At 47.4% G+C, this 18,694-nt stretch overlaps 1 protein-coding gene across 1 annotated transcript in view; it reads right to left on the bottom strand.

Annotated features, from left to right (window-relative positions):
• Positions 1-5,086: 5,086 nt before the first annotated feature.
• LOC128420258 (glucagon receptor-like) overlaps positions 5,087-18,694 on the bottom strand; it is a 35,428-nt gene continuing 21,820 nt past the window's right edge. The window contains exons 7-14 of the mRNA XM_053401850.1: positions 16,884-17,040; positions 14,073-14,232; positions 13,781-13,841; positions 12,718-12,787; positions 11,788-11,876; positions 9,980-10,118; positions 9,785-9,826; positions 5,087-5,434 (exon numbers count right to left, since the gene is read on the bottom strand). Coding sequence (XP_053257825.1) covers positions 5,105-5,434; positions 9,785-9,826; positions 9,980-10,118; positions 11,788-11,876; positions 12,718-12,787; positions 13,781-13,841; positions 14,073-14,232; positions 16,884-17,040 — 1,048 coding nt within the window. The 3' untranslated portion in view covers positions 5,087-5,104. The remainder of the gene's footprint in view (positions 5,435-9,784; positions 9,827-9,979; positions 10,119-11,787; positions 11,877-12,717; positions 12,788-13,780; positions 13,842-14,072; positions 14,233-16,883; positions 17,041-18,694) is intronic.

Here is an 18,694-nt window from a genome sequence, read left to right as displayed (position 1 = left end):
GGAAAAGCCTCAGCTGCTCAACTCTGCGTGTCTGGCAGCTTTCTTTAAAAAAATAAAATAAATAAAAAGCAGAGGCGCAGCACTGGTAAGAAAAATGTGGCAACTCTATTTCTACTCCCCACCCCAAATATATTTCCCTTGATAACCTCTTTCCCCACCGCCCCATTCTTGGCCCTCCACGCTTCCTGCCCCTCCCACCCCTTCCCCGCAACACACCTGGCCAGGTAGACAACCTCAGGTGCCTTCCTTACACCAGCAGCTCCTCTGACTTCCGGGTTGGTCGCCGCGCATGCGTCGAGCGCCCAGCCTATCGCTCCGCCCCTCTCCCCTCACGCTAATCGCTGCCGCAAAGGGTCCTGGGAAGTGTAGTCTTCTCTAATTGGCCGCAGCCCTTTCCTCGCAGAGCCTGGCGTTCTGCGGAGAGGGGGTGTCTGGGAATTGTAGTCCCTGACCATTATGAAAGGTTTTATTTCCCTCCCGGGGCTTCAGTTCTGAGTTCCTCTGAGCACGTGGCGCTCTCTTTCCCTCCCAAAATGGGACAAAAATTGGGTTGGTTATTTGATGGCGTTATAAGAATTCTAAAGTCACATAGAAGCAATATTCATAAATACAGTGGACGCTCGGGTTGCGAATGTGATCTGTGTGGGAAGCACGTTTGCAAATCGCAGCGCTGGGTGTGCGCATGCACAGGTTGTGATTCGGTGCTTCTGCGCATGTGCAAAGCGCAATTTAGCCCTTCTGCGCATGCGTGACGGCCAAAACCCGGAAGTAACCCATTTCAGTACTTCCAGGTTTCGGCGCGTCCATAACCCGAAAAAACGCAACATGAAGCGTCTGTAACCGGAGGTACAGTGGTACCTCGGTTTAAGAACTTAATTCGTTCTGGAGGTCTGTTCTTAACCTGAAACTGTTCTTAACCTGAAGCACCACTTTAGCTAATGGGGCCTCCTGCTGCCGCTGCGCCACCGCTGCACAATTTCTGTTCTCATCCTGAAGCAAAGTTCTTAACCCAAGGTAATATTTCTGGGTTAGCGGAGTCTGTAACCTGAAGCGTATGTAACCTGAAGCGTATGTAACCCGAGGTACCACTGTATAACTGTACACACACATCTAAATATATAAACCGTGCGTTTGAAATAGTACAGGAGAGCAATCCTGAAGCCATTTTGACTCTCCCAATGACCTAAATTATTCCTCTGCAGTAAGGGAGGCAAATGGGGAAAGCCTTCCCATTGCCTTTTCGCTTACAAATCCTGTTTTCAGGGCATATTTGTGTAGGAATAGGGTGGGCCTGTGACCTGGATTCAGGAGCTAAAGTGTTAACCATCACAAAAGAATAGCCAGGCTGCCCAGGTAATGCAATCAGCGACCATTATCAGGTATCCTGGCAGGCAGGATTTCCGCTGTAGACCGCCTCCTATAACGTATGTATGATGATTTTGGGGTGGTCTCTGGCTAAGGGGGGTTGGGCAATGTCAAAAGTCTTTAACGGTTCCTGCACACTTTTGTTCAGGGTCTCTCCCTCCTTGGAAGGAGGAGGAAACTCTGTTGCAACAGAAAAATAAATATCTGCCTTGCTTTCCACTGGATCCTGCCTCCATCCATTCTTCTCTGACCGATCATGGACTCAAGAGTACCATGGGGAGTTGGGCAAGCAAGAGCCAAACCAATTCCGCCCCCCCATCAATGGATGGATGGATGACTTGATCCCTATACAGTGGAACCTTGGTTCTTGAACTTAATCTGTTCCGGGAGTCCGTTCGACTCCCAAAACCATTCAAAAACCAAGGTGCGGCTTCTGATTGGCTGCAGGAGCTTCCTGCACTCAAGCGGAAGCAGTGTTGGCTTCCGAAAAACGTTCGAAAACTGGAACACTTCCAGGTTTTCAGTGTTTGGGAGCCAAGACATTCAAGAACCAAGTTACGACTGTACTGCTTAATATGTTAAATCTATCCCTAAGGAGTGTACGGGAAACTGAAGCAACGAGACGCAACTTAAGACAAAATAATTGCATAAAGACACAGTTGCATACAAAAATGGTTACGTGAATACAAAGTTGCGAATATATAAAAATCACTATCAATTCTTTTTCTTTCTGACACACTCTTCCTCTCTAGGGTCCAAACAAACTCTCAGCTCACCCACAAAAGTCTCACAAAGAGAAGAGGTCCTGGAATTAGTGACGGTTACCCTAATCTCTCACTGTAGACTTGCTTTTTATGGGGAGGTTGTAGCTGTGATAGGAATTTTATGGTCTTAGATATATGGCAATGTTCATAACCGCACATACATAGATCAACACAGGAAGACCGACCTGGAACCATTTTGATTCCTAAACTGACCAAATGTTTTCTCTGCAAGGTCAAACTGGAAAAGTCTCCCCATTGTCTCTTTCCTCACAAATCCTGTCTTAAGGACACATTTAAGATATGAATAAGGTGTGAGCCTGTGACCTGGCCCAGGAAATAAGTATTTTACCACTACAAAAGAATGGCCAGGCTCCCCAGGAAATCCAATCAAGTAACCTACCAGACAGGAGATAAACAAGGACAAGAGAAAAACAACATTAAAATTTCTGTGATGTAGGTGGGATGTATCTGAGGGGTGGTCTTAGGTTACACCCCTTCTGTGATGTATGCATAATGTTTCTGGGGGTGGTCTTGATCTACAGGGTGGGAATTTCAAAAGTCTTTATAAGGCCTTGCGTGCCATTGTTCTGGGTTCCTCCTCCTCTCCTGCGTTTGAGGGGAGCACCCTGTTGCAACAGATCAATAAAGATCAAGCTTAGTAGCTTCTTTGCTTCTCAATATTCTCTGGTTGGCCTCTGTTATTTTCTCCTACCAATAGGGAACCTATGAAAGGACTCTAAATGGGCTCTTGGATACCCCATAAGGGAAAAGGGCATATTTTTATTTACAACATAGCTGCGGGGGTTTTAGGAGCCTAAGGAGATGGTGAAAACCCCAATTCTTACCTTTTTCTAGAGAAAAGCAAATGTGGAGTTAATGAGGTTCCAAGGCAGCATGCAACATGTAGTTTTCGAAAAAGGCCTAAGAACAGAGCGGCTGGGTTTGTGGCCCGTCTCAGCTAGCTAAGGCTGAAGAGGTCTAGATCCAGCAGGTATCTGTGACAAGTAGCTGCTTCGAAGAGAAAAAGCATGGAGCACCCAGCAGACAACTTGTCTCCCGAAGGATTGTACTAACCTACAGGACTGGGAGCTGGCCTTTATAGGGCCAGGACTTCCAGAGGGAGGTGGTCTTGGAGACAAAGGATGATGAGATTAAGGACCATGCGGGGCAGAAAAATGATTAAGTAGTGAGGGACATTCCTCAACAGAAGGAGTTGGGCGGGGAATTCCTGGGGCACCCCAGCTGAGTGAATCAAAGACCATGCTCCCGGTGAAAATGGGATTAGGAAGGGGTTATCTCACTTCAATAAGGCTCCTTGTGCCTAAACACAAAAGGAGGTGGATATGGGATTAGCGCAATCTGTGAGTAATGGACCTCCACCCTACAGAAGGACAACGTGCTAAGAAATAAAGAAAGCTTGATTAATTTAAGGAGGGTGTTGTTTTACGTCAGCTTCAGTATTGATTTCTGGGATTGATTTGTTGTTGTTGTTTAGTTGTTTAGTCGTGTCCGACTCTTTGTGACCCCATGGACCAGAGCACGCCAGGCACTCCTGTCTTCCACTGCCTCCCGCAGTTTGGTCAAACTCATGTTGGTAGCTTCGAGAACACTGTCCAACCATCTCGTCCTCTCTCGTCCCCTTCTCCTTGTGCCCTCCATCAGGGTTAAATTAGATCCTGCTTCTGGCTCATCTAACCTGATTTGGACCCAAGATCTGTTGCTGTCGCCTCTCACATCTAGCAGTCGGTCCTCTTTGTATCTCACATGCCGTACGTCACAAAGGTGACAGCTCAGTTTGAACAATGTACATGGAAGTGGCTGTTGTGTTCACCATTTCAAAACACTGGTTTGCCTTGACACCAATCCACCCTTGTATAGGAGCCCAGAGTGCTGTCACCCCTTAGCTAAAGACCCCCCCAAACACCTGTCGGTCAGCTAAATGTGTACACCTGCCTATACCTGTATTCAAGAGACTTGCGGTTCACAAAAGTGACCTTTAGGTCTTTTCCAACTCTTCAATTCTATGATTATATGATCTGCCACTAGCCATCTTGCTCAATGTCCACACACAGTGACAGAAATAATTTGTGGTGCATTGGAAGCTTGACCAGGAGCAAAACACCATCAGCTCTTTTCCAGTTCATATTTCAGGTCATTTCTCTTTTAATTTGTATTCCGCCTTGATATATTGCTACACGCAAGGCGGTTGACAGCAACAAAATATACAGCAAAGAACATGCGCCTTATAATAATCTGATCCAATACAAAAAGTCGTAATGAAAACATAACTTTAAAATGGAATGGTTTATAACAAATAAAGTAACATTCAATAATCTATTCGAACATAATACAGTGGTACCTCGGGTTAAGAACTTCGTTCTGGAGGTCCGTTCTTAACCTGAAACTGTTCTTAACCTGAAGCACCACTTTAGCTAATGGGGCCTCCTGCCGCCGCCACACGATTTCTGTTCTCATCCTGAAGCAAAGTTCTTAACCCGAGGTACTATTTCTGGGTTAGCGGAGTCTGTAACCTGAAGCGTCTGTAACCTGAAGTGTCTGTAACCTGAGGTACCACTGTAGTACCAAAAAAAATTTAACTATTGGAAAATATGGTTCTTATACTGGGTCGCCTCAAGGCGATTCTTACACACACTACAGGTGAGTAGGTGACTGGCATTTGACACGCCCGCAGGGGCATATACAGTTTTGGAAGCCTCTCCAAAGATGGGCTGCTAACCTTTTTCACCAGCTGGTCCTTCCAGACAGTCAATAAAAACAGCCGCACGCAATGTGCCGTTCACATATCTTGTTATACGAGAGTTTCCGCATCTTCCAGGAATCCACAGCTGCACTGGGAAGTCTTTTCTTACCACCGGCCCGGGCAGCCCCATATCATGTTTCGGAAAAGCTGACAATCTCCTTCCATATCCTCTCGGATGTCAAAAGACACCGGCGGGGGGTGGGTGTGGGTGTGTTCAGCAGCTGACTGGGGGGCAACCAGGGCTCGGAAAAGTCTGCCCAGCGACAGCGGACCCCGCAACCTTGTCCTGGGACTTCATCCTGACGGGGACGTACTGAAAAGATTTGGTGCTGATGTGCGTCTGTGGAGCAACTGCTGTGTTGCCAAGGCTGCCGGGGAGGCCCTTTTCTCCCGGGTGTCTGTGGGGCGCAGGATAAGCGACCTTTTTGCGGCGGCTGCTTCGGCTGTGCCAGGAAGCCCAGTGGCTGATGCTCTGGCTCTGCTTTTCCAGCAGGCTGCTGCCTAGCTTCCACCTCTGCCATGTCCTTTGGATCTGGGATTGGACCTGGAGGAAGAAGAAAGAAAATTGGGGGTGATTGGTGGTGCCACGGCAGCCTGCCTAGGACCATCAGAAGCCAATACAGTGGGTCCTCAGGTTACATACGCTTCAGGTTACATACGCTTCAGGTTACAGACTCCACTAACCCAGAAATAATACCTTGGGTTAAGAACTTTGCTTCAGGATGAGAACAGAAATTGTGCAGCGGCAGCAGGAGGCCCCATTAGCTAAAGTGGTGCTTCAGGTTAAGAACAGTTTCAGGTTAAGAACAGACCTCCAGAACGAAGTAAGTTCTTGACTCGAGGTACCACTGTGCTCCGGCGGCACGGTGGCAACAGGAGGCCCCATTAGCTAAAGTGGTGCTTCAGGTTAAGAACAGCTTCAGGTTAAGAACAGACCTCCAGAACGAAGTACGTTCTTAACTCGAGGTACCACTGTGCTCCGGCGGCACGGTGGCAGCAGGAGGCCCCATTAGCTAAAGTGGTGCTTCAGGTTAAGAACAGTTTCAGGTTAAGAATGGACCTCCGGAACGAATTAAGTTCTTAACCTGAGGTACCACTGTAGAAAAAAGACAGTCACAGAAGCGAGAAATTGCACAAAAGAAATGAAATACCGTGAATATCCCAGAAACGAGAAGTAATTGACTAGAAATATTATCTTATAGGGGACGCAGGTGGCGCTGTAGGTTAAACCACAGAGCTGAGGATGTGCCGATCAGAAGGTCGGTGGTTCGAATCCCCGCGACAGGGTGAGCTCCCATTGCTTGGTCCCTGCTCCTGCCAACCTAGCAGTTCAAAAGCACGTCAAAGTCCAAGTAGATAAAAGGTACTGCTCTGGCGGGAAGGAAGACGGCCTTTCCGTGCGCTGCTCTGGTTCGCCAGAAGCGGCTTAGTCATGCTGGCCACATGACCTGGAAGCTGTACGCCGGCTCCCTCAGCCAATAAAGTGAGATGAGCGCCGCAACCCCAGTCGGCCACGACTGGACTTAATGGTCAGGGGTCCCTTTACCTTTTTATTATCTTATAGAATTAAACTAAATAACAAAAATCAAAAAGTTTAAGGAAGAAATTAGAAAAACCTAAAATTGAACAAAGCCTTAACGGGATGCCAGCTACAAACCTCGTTTCACTGAACTATTCAGTTTCCTCAGAAGGAAATAGAGAAATCATAAAAAATCATTGTTTAAAATGTTAAAAATTTAAGGTCCAGGACCATCAGAAGAGCTGGATCAGGCCGGTGACTCATCTGGTTCAGCATCTGAAGGAAACCCTCAAGCAGGATTCGAACACAAGCGCCCTTTCCCTTCCTGGGGATTCTAGCAACAGGTATTCAGAGGCAAGAGCGCAGCCATCATACAACAAACCATATCGGAAGTACTGTATTTGCCCAAAAAAACCCCAAAACGCTCAACAACGATTTTCACTCTTTGAAATATGGCAACTCTGCTTTTAAAGGCATCCGAATTGGAATTCTGGGTGCCGAAAGAGCAAAAAAGACTACAGTGGTACCTTGGTTCTCAAACACCTTGGTACTCAAACAACTTGGAACCCAAACACTGCAAACCCGGAAGTAAGTGTTCTGGTTTGCAAACTTTTTTTGGAAGCCAAACGTGCTCCATTTTGAGTGTTATGCTGAAGTCTGTCTGTTTTTGCTATTTATTTCGTGTTTTTGTGGGTTTTCTGTTTGGTTTTTGTGGCTCTGCGGAACCCGGTTCAGCTACCGATTGATTGTGTAACTGCAGTACATTGTTTATTGCTTTCATTTTATGGATCAATGGTCTCATTACATAGTAAAATTCATGCTAAATTGCTGTTTTAGGGGTTGTTTTTAAAAGTCTGGAACGGATTAATCCGTTTTACATTACTTTCTATGGGAAAGCGTGCCTTGGTTTTGGAACGCTTTGATTTTGGAACGGACTTCCGTAACAGATTCAGTTGGAGAACCAAGGTACCACTGTATTTATGTATGCGACCACAGCTGCACGGATGTTATTGGCCCAGAGATGGAAAGAAGATAAAGCCCCGATACACCGAAAGAATTGAAAAGACTGTTCATGTACGCTACTACGGCTGCAAGGATGCTGCTTGCCCAGAAATGGGAAAATGACAAAATGCCTACGAAGGCGGACTGGCAGATGAAACAACTATATTATGCGGAAATGGCAAGATGATTGACTGGGAAAATCAGAAATCAGGAAGATCGAAACAGTAGAGATTGGGATAAATATAAAGGTAAAGGGACCCCTGACCATTTGGTCCAGTTGTGACCAACTCTGGGGTTGCGGCGCTCATCTCGCTTTATTGGCCAAGGGAGCCGGTGTACAGCTTCTGGGTCATGTGGCCAGCATGACTAAGCCGCTTCTGGCGAACCAGAGCAGTGCATGGAATTGCCGTTTACCTTCCCGCCGGAGTGGTACCTATTTATCTACTTGCACTTTGACGTGCTTTCAAACTGCTAGGTGGGCAGGAGTTGGGACCGAGCAACGGGAGCTCACCCCGTCGCGGGGATTCGAACCGCTGACCTTCTGATCAGCAAGTCCTAGGCTCTGTGGTTTAACCCACAGCGCCACCTGTGTCCCACCCCGGGATAAATATCGATTGTACCGTATTTTTCATTCTATAGGGCGCACCGGCCCATAGGACGCACCTCCGGAGGGCTCCGCGTGCTTCGGGCGACAGGCTTGCTCCCCAAGCCTCACGCGCTCGGCGGGACCTCCCGCCGGGCGCGCAAGGCTTGCGGACACTCGCCCAAAGCACGGGGAGTCCTCCGGAGGGCTCCCCGTGCTTCGGGCGACAGGTTGCCGCGCCAAGCCTCGCGCACTCCCGCCGGGTGCACAAGGCTTGCGGACACTCGCCGGGGCTGCAGGCTGCTGCCCGCAAGCCTTGTGAGCCCGCGGGAACTCCCGCCGGGCTTGCAAGGCTTGCGGATAGCTTCCTGAAGCCTGGAGAGCGAGAGGGGTCAGTGCGCACCGATGCCTCTCGCTCTCCAGGCTTCAGCGAAAGCCTGCATTCGCCCCATAGGACGCACACACATTTCCCCTTCATTTTTGGAGGGGGAAAAGTGCGTCCTATGGTGCGAAAAATACGGTATTTAAAAGAACACTGTAAACACTTGAACTCTTTGGCAGGCTTTAAATAACTCTTGCAATGTTACAAAGACTTTGGAAACAATGGAGGGCTGTAATTTGGATGAACGGTAATATGCAGTTGACATAGGTATTTGAAGAAGTCATGGAGGGAAGAAGGGAAATACTAAGATTCTAAGAATCTTGTTTTATTTTCAATGGGTTCAAGAATGTTAATTGTGTGATTGATTCTGTAAAACCAAATAAAAATTATTTCGAAAGAAAAAGATAAAGTCCCAAACAGAGAAGAATGGCAGATTCCGAAATGGCAGAAATGATCGGAAGAATTAGAAATGAGGAAGACCAAAATTTTAATAAGGAATGGGGAAAATTTACAACTTCTCTTAAAAACCATGGTAAACAGTTAAAACCGTTAGTAGGACCGGAATAGCACTTGTAGTTATAATGGTGAATTTTGGATATAACGGAGATGTAAAAGGTTTGGATTATTATAAAAGATGCAGGAGGAAATGACTAACAATAGGACCCACGAAGGAGATTTTTTGGAATCTTGTTTCTATGTTGTATGTTGCACATGTGATTGTAAAAATTTAATTTGCAAAACCAAATTAATAAATTAATTTTTTTTAAAAAATTAAAGCCATCCAAATTGGTGGACATTGCTCTAACCATGACATGACGCTGTCTTAGAATTCAGGGGAGAGGGTGCCTCTGAGCACATGCTCAGCCCAGGAGTTTGTGACCAGTACCAGGAACAAGCTTAGTAGTCCAAGTTTGCACAAAAAACCCACTCCTAGACTTTGAGCTTATGAATTATGGTGCTGGAATTATGGTGCTGGAGGAGACTCTTGAAAGTCCCATGGACTGCAAGAAGATCAAACTGATCCATTCTGAAGGAAATCAGCCCTGAATGCTCACTGGAAGGACAGATCCTGAAGCTGAGGCTCCACTACTTTGGCCACCTCATGAGAAGAGAAGACTCCCTGGAAAAGACCCTGATGTTGGGAAAGATGGAGGGCACAAGGAGAAGGGGACGACAGAGGACGAGATGGTTGGACAGTGTTCTCGAAGCTACCAGCATGAGTTTGACCAAACTGCGGGAGGCAGTGGAAGACAGGAGTGCCTGGCGTGCTCTGGTCCAGGGGGTCACGAAGAGTCGGACATGACTAAACGACTGAACAACAACAACAACAACAACAACAACAAAGACTTTGAGCCAGCCAGCTCCAGGCTTGCACAAGGAGGAGAAGAATGCCTTTCCAATGACCTACCTCTTTATTGACAAAGCAGTAGAGGACGCTCACCAGCAAGCCCTGAAAGAAGAAGAAGGATTTTTTTTATTTAAAAAAATGTGACAGGACAGAGGACTGATAACACGCTGCAAACTTATAATTGCAGAAGGCTGAAAAGTAGGGTATGCGTGCTCTAAATGATAAGAACACGGATATCAAAGATCTACCCAGTACCTGTAAGGAGTTGAGCAACAACTCAAAGAAGAATTTGACGTATCGCAAGGTGCCCTGGGCATGTTCCTCAGTGACCAGCACAAATACCACCTCATGAATCCCCAGCAGCGGGATGAGGGTCAGCGTTGACTTGGCCAACCTAAAAAGAAGCGAAGAAATGGAGTGAGTTTCTGGGCATGTGCGAAGCGGGGAACTAAGAGGCTTTGCCATGCTGGTCACGCACGCTGTAAATATCCCCACAGAAATCCACAGTGGATTGTGTTGCGCCGTACACACCTGTGAAAGCCATTTTGTGACATGCCACACCCTCGCGGCAGCCATTTTGTGGCTGCCGCCCATGACACTTTCTCATATCCCGAATGTCTGCTCACTAGCCAAAGCAAGGGTTGGGGAAAGAAGCAGGGAAGCTTTGCTCCAGAGGTTGAAAAGTATTTATCTGGATGTAGCTCTCTTGCTTTTGTTCTCATTTGAAGGAAGTTCTACAAGTAAAGCTTGAATTCATCTTATGGGCCTGGGCAATGTTTTATTCCAAAAGGAGTCTTTTTTATGCATCCAGTTGGTTCCTGCTGTGCATTGTTAATATCTGCAATAAGCCATGGGTGGAATGGGTGCATGCCCTCGTTATCTCTTGCCTGGACTACTGCAATGCACTCTATGTGGGGCTCCCTTTGAAGGTGGCTCAGAAACTACAACTAATCCAGAATGCGGCAGCTAGACTGGTGACTGGGAGCGGCCGCCGAGACCACATAACACCGGTCCTGAAAGACCTACATTGGCTCCCAGTACGTTTCTGAGCACAATTCAAAGCGTTAGTGCTGACCTTTAAAGCCCTAAACAGCCTCGGTCCAGTATACCTGAAGGAGCGTCTCCACCTCCATCGTTTGGGGGATGGGCGGGTGTGGAGGACTCCCTGGTCCTGAATGGGGTAACTGTGCCCCTGAAGGACCAGGTGCACAGCCTGGGAGTCATTTTGGACTCACAGCTGTCCATGGAGGCGCAGGTCAAATCTGTGTCCAGGGCAGCTGTCTACAAGCTCCATCTGGTATGCAGGATGAGACCCTACCTGCCCACAGACTGTCTCACCAGAGTGGTGCATGCTCACGTTATCTCTTGCTTGGACTACTGCAATGCGCTCTATGTGGGGCTACCTATGAAGGTGACCCAGAAACTGCAATTAATCCAGAATCGACAGCTAGACTGGTGACTGGGAGCGGCCGCCAAGACCATATAACATCGGTCGCATTGGCTCCCAGTATGTTTCCAAGCACAATTCAAAGTGTTGGTGCTGACCTTGAAAGCCCTAAACGGCCTCAAAGGCCCAGAATACCTGAAGGAGCGTCTCCACCTCCATCGTTTGGCCCGGACACTGAGGTCCAGCGCCGAGGGCCTTCTGGCGGCTCCCTCACTGCGAGAAGTGAGGTTACAGGGAACTAGGCAGAGGGCCTTCTCGGTGGTGGCACCTGCCCTGTGGAACGCCCTCCCACCAGATGTCAGAGATAAACAACTATCTGACTTTTAGAAGACATCTGAAGGCAGCCCAGTTTAGGGAAGCTTTTAATGTTTAATAGACTATTGTATTTTAGTGTTCTGTTGGAAGCTGCCCAGAGTGGCTGAGGAAACTTAGCCAGATGGGTGGGGTATTAAAAATAATAATAATAATAATAATAATAATAATAATAATAATAATAATAATAAATTTATTATCAGATAGTTGCTGTTTTTCAAGAAGTCAACTCTTTCTACAAAATGCCTGATTGGGTGACAGGCAATCTCTTGCCTTTCGACTGCCCCGGCGATTTCTCACCTACCTGAATTTGTAATCTGTGTAACGCATCTGTTGCGCCCGGAGTTTGGAGACCAGGATCTTGATGATGCGTATGAAGATCACAAAGTTGACCTGGAAAATGGGAAAGAAGGAAAGGGGTCCGATTGGCAGCAACCTCTTCAATCCAGCTGCGTCACCCCTCTGATGTCTGCCACCAATATCAGCAATATGCCACAGGCATATTGACATTAGACAATGGGCACATCCTCAAAAATTGTTTTTTTAGTCTGCCTGTTCCTGCATGGGGGGGGGGGCAGTTTAAGAACCACATGACATTCCCTCTGTTCTGTTGACATACCTGATGTCCCAGGGCAAAAAACCCCAACGTTTCTCCTACGCTAGTACAGTGGTACCTCAAGTTAAGAACTTAATTCATTCTGGAGGTCCATTCTTAACCTGAAACTGTCCTTAACCTGAAGCACCACTTTAGCTAATGGGGCCTCCTGCTGCCACCAAGCGATTTCTGTTCTCATCCTGAAGCAAAGTTCTTAACCCGAGGTACTATTTCTTGGTTTGTGGAGTCTGTAACCTGAAGCATCTGTAACCCGAGGTACCACTGTAGTGCAAAAAGGATATTTGATACACTCACATGACACTTTCTCCTTAATACAGTGGTACCTCAGGTTAAGTACTTAATTCGTTCCGGAGGTCCGTTCTTAACTTGAAACTGTTCTTAACCTGAAGCACCACTTTAGCTAATGGGGCCTTCTGCTGCCGCTGCACCGCCAGAGCACAATTTCTGTTCTCATCCTGAAGCAAAGTTCTTAACCTAAGGTACTATTTCTGGGTTAGCGGAGTCTGTAACCTGACATGTATGTAACCCGAGGTACCACTGTAAATCTTTCTAACCTACTGAGAGGCACCAATGCTCTGAAAGAGTAAAAGGCAGTTTCTCTGTTCCTCGGCAACTTACAAAGATTGCTAGCAGAATCGGGCAACGGATGATCCACCAATAGCCCATGTTGTCGTTTCTCTCCCAGCATCTGTGGAAGGAGGTGGGGAGCAATTAAAAAGGGGTCAATAGGTCGAAGGAGGGATGACAACCCGTCTACCGATCGGCAATTGCGCCTCGGTTGTCAAACGTTTCGGAAGTCAAAGAGGCTTCCGGAACGGATTACGTTCAACAGCTGAGGTTCCACTGTATATAACACCATTCACACACACATGAAGTTTACAAGAATTATACGTAAAAGGCAGTAAAAAATATATAAGATGTTAGAATCAGAAATCAGCCAGCTATTATGGAAAGATGCATTCTGACAGAATATAAAAGTTATCAGGAGGCGTTGAAATGTTGAAATGGGAGGGCGCAGTCCATGTTTATTCAAAGGTAAACCCCGCTGTGTTCAACAGGATTTGCTGCCATGTAAGTCGTTGATGCAGGTGGTGCTGTGGGTTAAACCACAGAGCCTAGGACTTGCCAAACAGAAGGTCGGTGGTTCAAATCCCCGCGGCGGGGTGAGCTCCCGTTGCACGGTCCCTGCTCCTGCCAACCTAGCAGTTCGAAAGCACGTCAAAGTGCAAGTAGATAAACAGGTACCACTCCAGCGGGAAGGTAAACGGCGTTTCCGTGCGCTGCTCTGGTTCGCCAGAAGCGGCTTAGTCATGCTGGCCACATGACCCGGAAGCTGTACTCCAGCTCCCTTGGCCAATAAAGCGAGATGAGCGCCGCAACCCCAGAGTCGGTCACGACTGGACCTAATGGTCAGGGGTCCCTTTACCTTTAAATTGTTGAGAGCAATTTTATACCACCCTTTTTCCAAGGACTTTATGGAACAAGCACAGCTTTGCTCTCCCTGCCCCTGTTTTATCCGATGACAAGCCTGTAAACTGGTTTTGACCGTTGAGTTTCCCTGGTCCTAGTCTGGCATGATAAATAGCCACTACTCTAGAAGTGCAACCTAAGTTCTTTTAGAACCCTAAGAAAAATATACATCAAATGTGAAGTGGAAGATTTTTTTGGCCCCGGTACTTACTCGTTGTTTTCATAGAGGTATCTCACAATCACCCAAGGGATGACAAAAAGGATTGGTGCCCCTGCAAGAGACATAATTAAGAGGACTCAACTAACGTATCTGGATAATGGGTACAATTGCCTTCTACCTCTCACGATTCCCTTTTGTTTCACAGGTAGCTTTGAGCACTGTTGCCTCCATTACTGAGCGTCCCAGCCCCTAAATTAAGCTCTCCTGCAATGTTCGCAACCACCACTGTTCCCCCCCTTTGTCTATTTTCTCATCAGGACTTGGCGCTGGGCGGCTAACTCACCCCATCCAATGAGCAAGTAGCCTGAGAAATAGCTTTCTTCCGAAAAGGCCATTGGTCCTAGCAGGTTGTGTAGATAGAGGCCTTCTACCAGGAGCCAGTAGTAGTTTGCACAGACGCAGTACTGGGTTAAGATTTGTGCCAGCCGGCAGCCGGCCACAGCCTGAAAAGGAAGAGTTTGGATTTGAAGAGTTTGGATTTGATATCCCGCTTTATCACTACCCTAGGGAGTCTCAAAGCGGCTAACATTCTCCTTTCCCTTCCTCCCCCACAACAAACACTCTGTGAGGTGAGTGGGGCTGAGAGACTTCAGAGAAGTGTGACTAGCCCAGAGTCACCCAGCAGCTGCATGTGGAGGAGTGGTGACGCGAACCCGGATCCCCAGATTGCAAGACTACCGCTCTTAACCACTACACCACACTGGAAGAGGAGGAGAATCTGAACGCTCGTTTTTTTGGTTCCCGAGCTCTCGTGGGAGCCAGCTGATTCGCGCCAGAGCACCAGCCCCCAAAGCTGGACATTTCGGGATGCAATCAGAAGCCCGGAATAGCTTCTGTAATTATCAGGTACTGAGCAGAGGAGGAGAAAAGCAATGACAAACCTGCTTAAAAAGCAGAGACATCACCTTGCCAACAAAGGTCCGTATAGTTCAAGCTATGGTTTTCCCAGTAGTGATGTATGGAAGTGAGAGCTGGACCATAAAGAAGGCTGATCGCCGAAGAATGGATGCTTTTGAATTCTGGTGCTGGAGGAGACTCTTGAGAGTCCCATGGACTGCAAGAAGATCAAACCTATCCATTCTGAAGGAAATCAGCCCTGAGTGCTCACTGGAAGGACAGAACCTGAAGCTGAGGCTCCAATACTTTGGCCACCTCATGAGAAGAGAAGACTCCCTGGAAAAGACCCTGATGTTGGGAAAGATGGAGGGCACAAGGAGAAGGGGACGACAGAGGACGAGATGGTTGGACAGTGTTCTCGAAACTACCAACATGAGTTTGACCAAACTGCGGGAGGCAGTGGAAGACAGGAGTGCCTGGCTTGCTCTGGTCCATCAGACATTCAAAAACCCAACAAGCCTGCTATCCCAACTATCCCAGCCTGGTTAGCCCCTAAAAACTCTGATACCCCATAATTGAATACAATATACTCACATAGAGACTACCTTAAAAGGTAAAGGGACCCCTGACCATTAGGTCCAGTTGTGACCGACTCTGGGGTTGTGGCGCTCATCTCGCTTTATTGGCCGAGGGAGCCGGCATACAGCTTCCGGGTCATGTGGCCAGCATGACTAAGCCGCTTCTGGCGAACCAGAGCAGTGCATGGAAACGCTGTTTACCTTTCTGCCGGAACGGCACCTATTTATCTACTTGCACTTTTGACGTGCTTTCGAACTGCTAGGTTGGCAGGAGCAGGGACCCAGCAATGGGAGCTCACCCCGTGGCGGGGATTCAATCCGCCGACCTTCTGATCGGCAAGTCCTAGGCTCTGTGGTTTAACTCACAGCGCCACCCGGGTCCCTAGAGACTACCTCACACTCCATTTAAAACCAAAATCGCATTTGAATAGACATTGTTTTTCAGATGACTAGTCCTAGTCTTTATAACCCTGTACCTTCTTACAGAAGGCAGAAGCTAAAAGAGATCATTTCTGGGGTGCGCACTATCCTGCGCTATCTCTGCAGCTTTCTTACGGCACCTGGAAGCATAGATTTGCTCCAAGGTGGGGAGAGTGCACCCAATTATTCTCTGCTGTCTTTACAACCCTGAATATACTGTAATAAATTCTGTAAATTGTAAATTCTGTAATTCTGTAAATTCTGAATAAAAAGTGGTCCTTGTCTTTCTCCGTTCCTGGGTAACTGGCCATGGGAGTCGCTGGCAATTCTGGGATGTCCCACTTAAATCGGGACAGTTGAGAAGCATGCAATGGCCTATTCAGTCCAGCATCCAATTCTCACAAATAGGTACCCAGGGGAAAACTATCAGCAGGATCCGAGCACAAGAGCCCTCTCCCCTCCCTCGATTTCCAGCAACCGCCTTCTGCAGGACTGAGTTCCATAGTTTATGGAACATCTCCACCCCCATCGTTCTGCCCGGACACTGAGGTTCAGCTCCGAGGGCCTTCTGGCGGTTCCCTCGCTGTGAGAAGCCAATTTACAGGGAACCAGGCAGAGGGCCTTCTCGGTGGTGGCTCCCTCACTGTGGAACGCCCTCCCACCAGATGTCAAAGAGAAAAATAACTACCAAACTTTTAGAAGACATCTGAAGGCAGCCCTGTTTAGGGAAGCTTTTAATATTTAATAGGTTATTGTATTTTAATATTCTGTTGGAAGCCGCCCAGAGTGGCTGGGGAAACCCAGGCAGATGGGGAGGGTATAAATAACAAATTATTATTATTATTATTATTATTATTATTATTATTATTATTATTATGCCTTGATTGAAGAATTACCGTATTTTTTGCTCTATAAGACGCACCAGACCACAAGACGCACCTAGTTTTTGGAGGAGGAAAACAAGAAAAAAAATATTCTGAATCTCAGAAGCCAGAACAGCAAGAGGGATCGCTGCGCAGTGAAAGCAGCCTCTTGCTGTTCTGGCTTCTGGGATAGCTGCGCAGCCTGCATTCGCTCCATAAGACGCAAAAACATTTCCCCTTACTTTTTAGGAGGGAAAAAGTGAGTCTTATAGAGCAAAAAATACGGTAATTTCTTTTGTCTGTCCAGGATCTTGCAAGACTACGCCCACGCTGCCCCTCTGCTCCCGGCTGGACCCCTCCCACCTACCCTCCCTCAAATTGCAGTTGCATCAATACCTGTCCCAAAGGAAAGTGTGAGAGGTCCCCTTCGTCCTGGAAGTCCTTGGGGAAGTGCAGCCGCAGGAAGGTATCCCGGGTGAGGATGGAGACGGCCCGCAGCATGAAGGACACGAAGAGATTCATGTGGATGTAATTGCGGATGCAACGGAGTTTCCTGGAAGTGGGCAGAGAACAATGGGCAGGTAGAAGTCAGTTGTGCCCCAAATCTGCATCTCGAGCCAGGATCCAAGACTACTAGACAGGGTTTTAATGGAAACCAAAGCTCATTCTTGCACTTGCGGCAGCTAGACTGGTGACTGGGAGCGACCGCCGAGACCATATAACATCGGTCTTGAAAGACCTACATTGGCTCGCCGAAGAATGGATGCTTTTGAATTATGGTGCTGGAGAAGACTCTTGAGAGTCCCATGGACTGCAAGAAGATCAAACACATCCATTCTTAAGGAAATCAGCCCTGAGTGCTCACTGGAAGGACAGATCGTGAAGCTGAGGCTCCAGTACTTTGGCCACCTCATGAGAAGAGAAGACTCCCTGGAGAAGACACTGATGCTGGGAAAGATGGAGGGCCCAAGGAGAAGGGGACGACAGAGGACAAGATGGTTGGATAGTGTTTTCGAGGTTACCAGCATGAGTTTGACCAAACTGCGGGAGGTAGTGGAGGACAGAGGTGCCTGGCGTGCTCTGGTCCATGGGGTCACGAAGAGTCGGACATGACTAAATGACTAAACAACAACAACAAACATTTCCGAGCACAACACAAAGTGTTGGTGCTGACCTTTAAAGCCCTAAACGGCCTCAGTCCAGTATACCTGAAGGAGCGTCTCCACCTCCATCGTTCAGCCTGGACACTGAGGTCCAGCACCGAGGGCCTTCCGGCGGTTCCCTCCCTGCGAGAAGCCGAGTTACAGGGAACCAGGCAGAGGGCCTTCTCGGTGGTGGCGCCCGCCCTGTGGAACGCCCTCCCACCAGATGTCAAAGAGAAAAACAACTACCAAACTTTTAGAAGACATCTGAAGGCAGCCCTTTTTAGGGAAGCTTTTAATGTTTAATAGGTTATTGTATTTCAGTGTTTTATTAGAAGCCGCCCAGAGTGGCTGGGGAAACCCAGCCAGATGGGTGGGGTGTAAATAATAAATTATTATTATTATTACTTGTTGTTTTTGCTTTATTATTTATTAAACTTCATCGAGAGAGCTCAGGGTGGTTTACAGGGTAAAAATACAGGATAAAAGTTGTTGTTGTTGGCGCCTGTCTGTCTCAAGAGACAATGGAGTATTCCTCCGGGGGTGAAGTAAAATCACTGCACTAGCAGCATGCATGTGACCCCTCTGGGGCACAAGACTGGGCAGTGTGTCTGGAGGCCCTGAGCTACCCAGATGACAAGACTCCCCTCTCGGCCTGGCTGATGTGGTCCAAAGGAAAGCAGAGCAATATTTTGGCACCAAACAAACCCCTGAGAACGTCAGCAATGTCTAGGCAACACAATGACCATGTACATACGCATAGACAATCTTTATAGAATTCCTTCAAACCATAACAAGTACAAAATGAAATCTTTAGTCTCAAAGTCTCTGAAAATCTTTAAAGTCCGGATATTGACTCCTGTTTTGAATGAATGAATGTAAATGAAAATATCAAATGCTGTGGAACAGTGCTCATATAATAATGTAGTCACATAAATTCACTCGATAGAAGATGGGCTTATGAAGCAATTTTATATCGTCCCACCACGCTGGCGAAGAATTCTACGAAACAGTAGTCAATATCCGGAATCACTGTTCAGTGTTGGACATCATATTTGCTGAATA

Source organism: Podarcis raffonei, chromosome 8, assembly GCF_027172205.1.
Source record: "Podarcis raffonei isolate rPodRaf1 chromosome 8, rPodRaf1.pri, whole genome shotgun sequence".
Lineage (NCBI taxonomy): Eukaryota > Metazoa > Chordata > Lepidosauria > Squamata > Lacertidae > Podarcis > Podarcis raffonei.
This window is presented reverse-complemented; position numbering and strand designations above follow the sequence as displayed.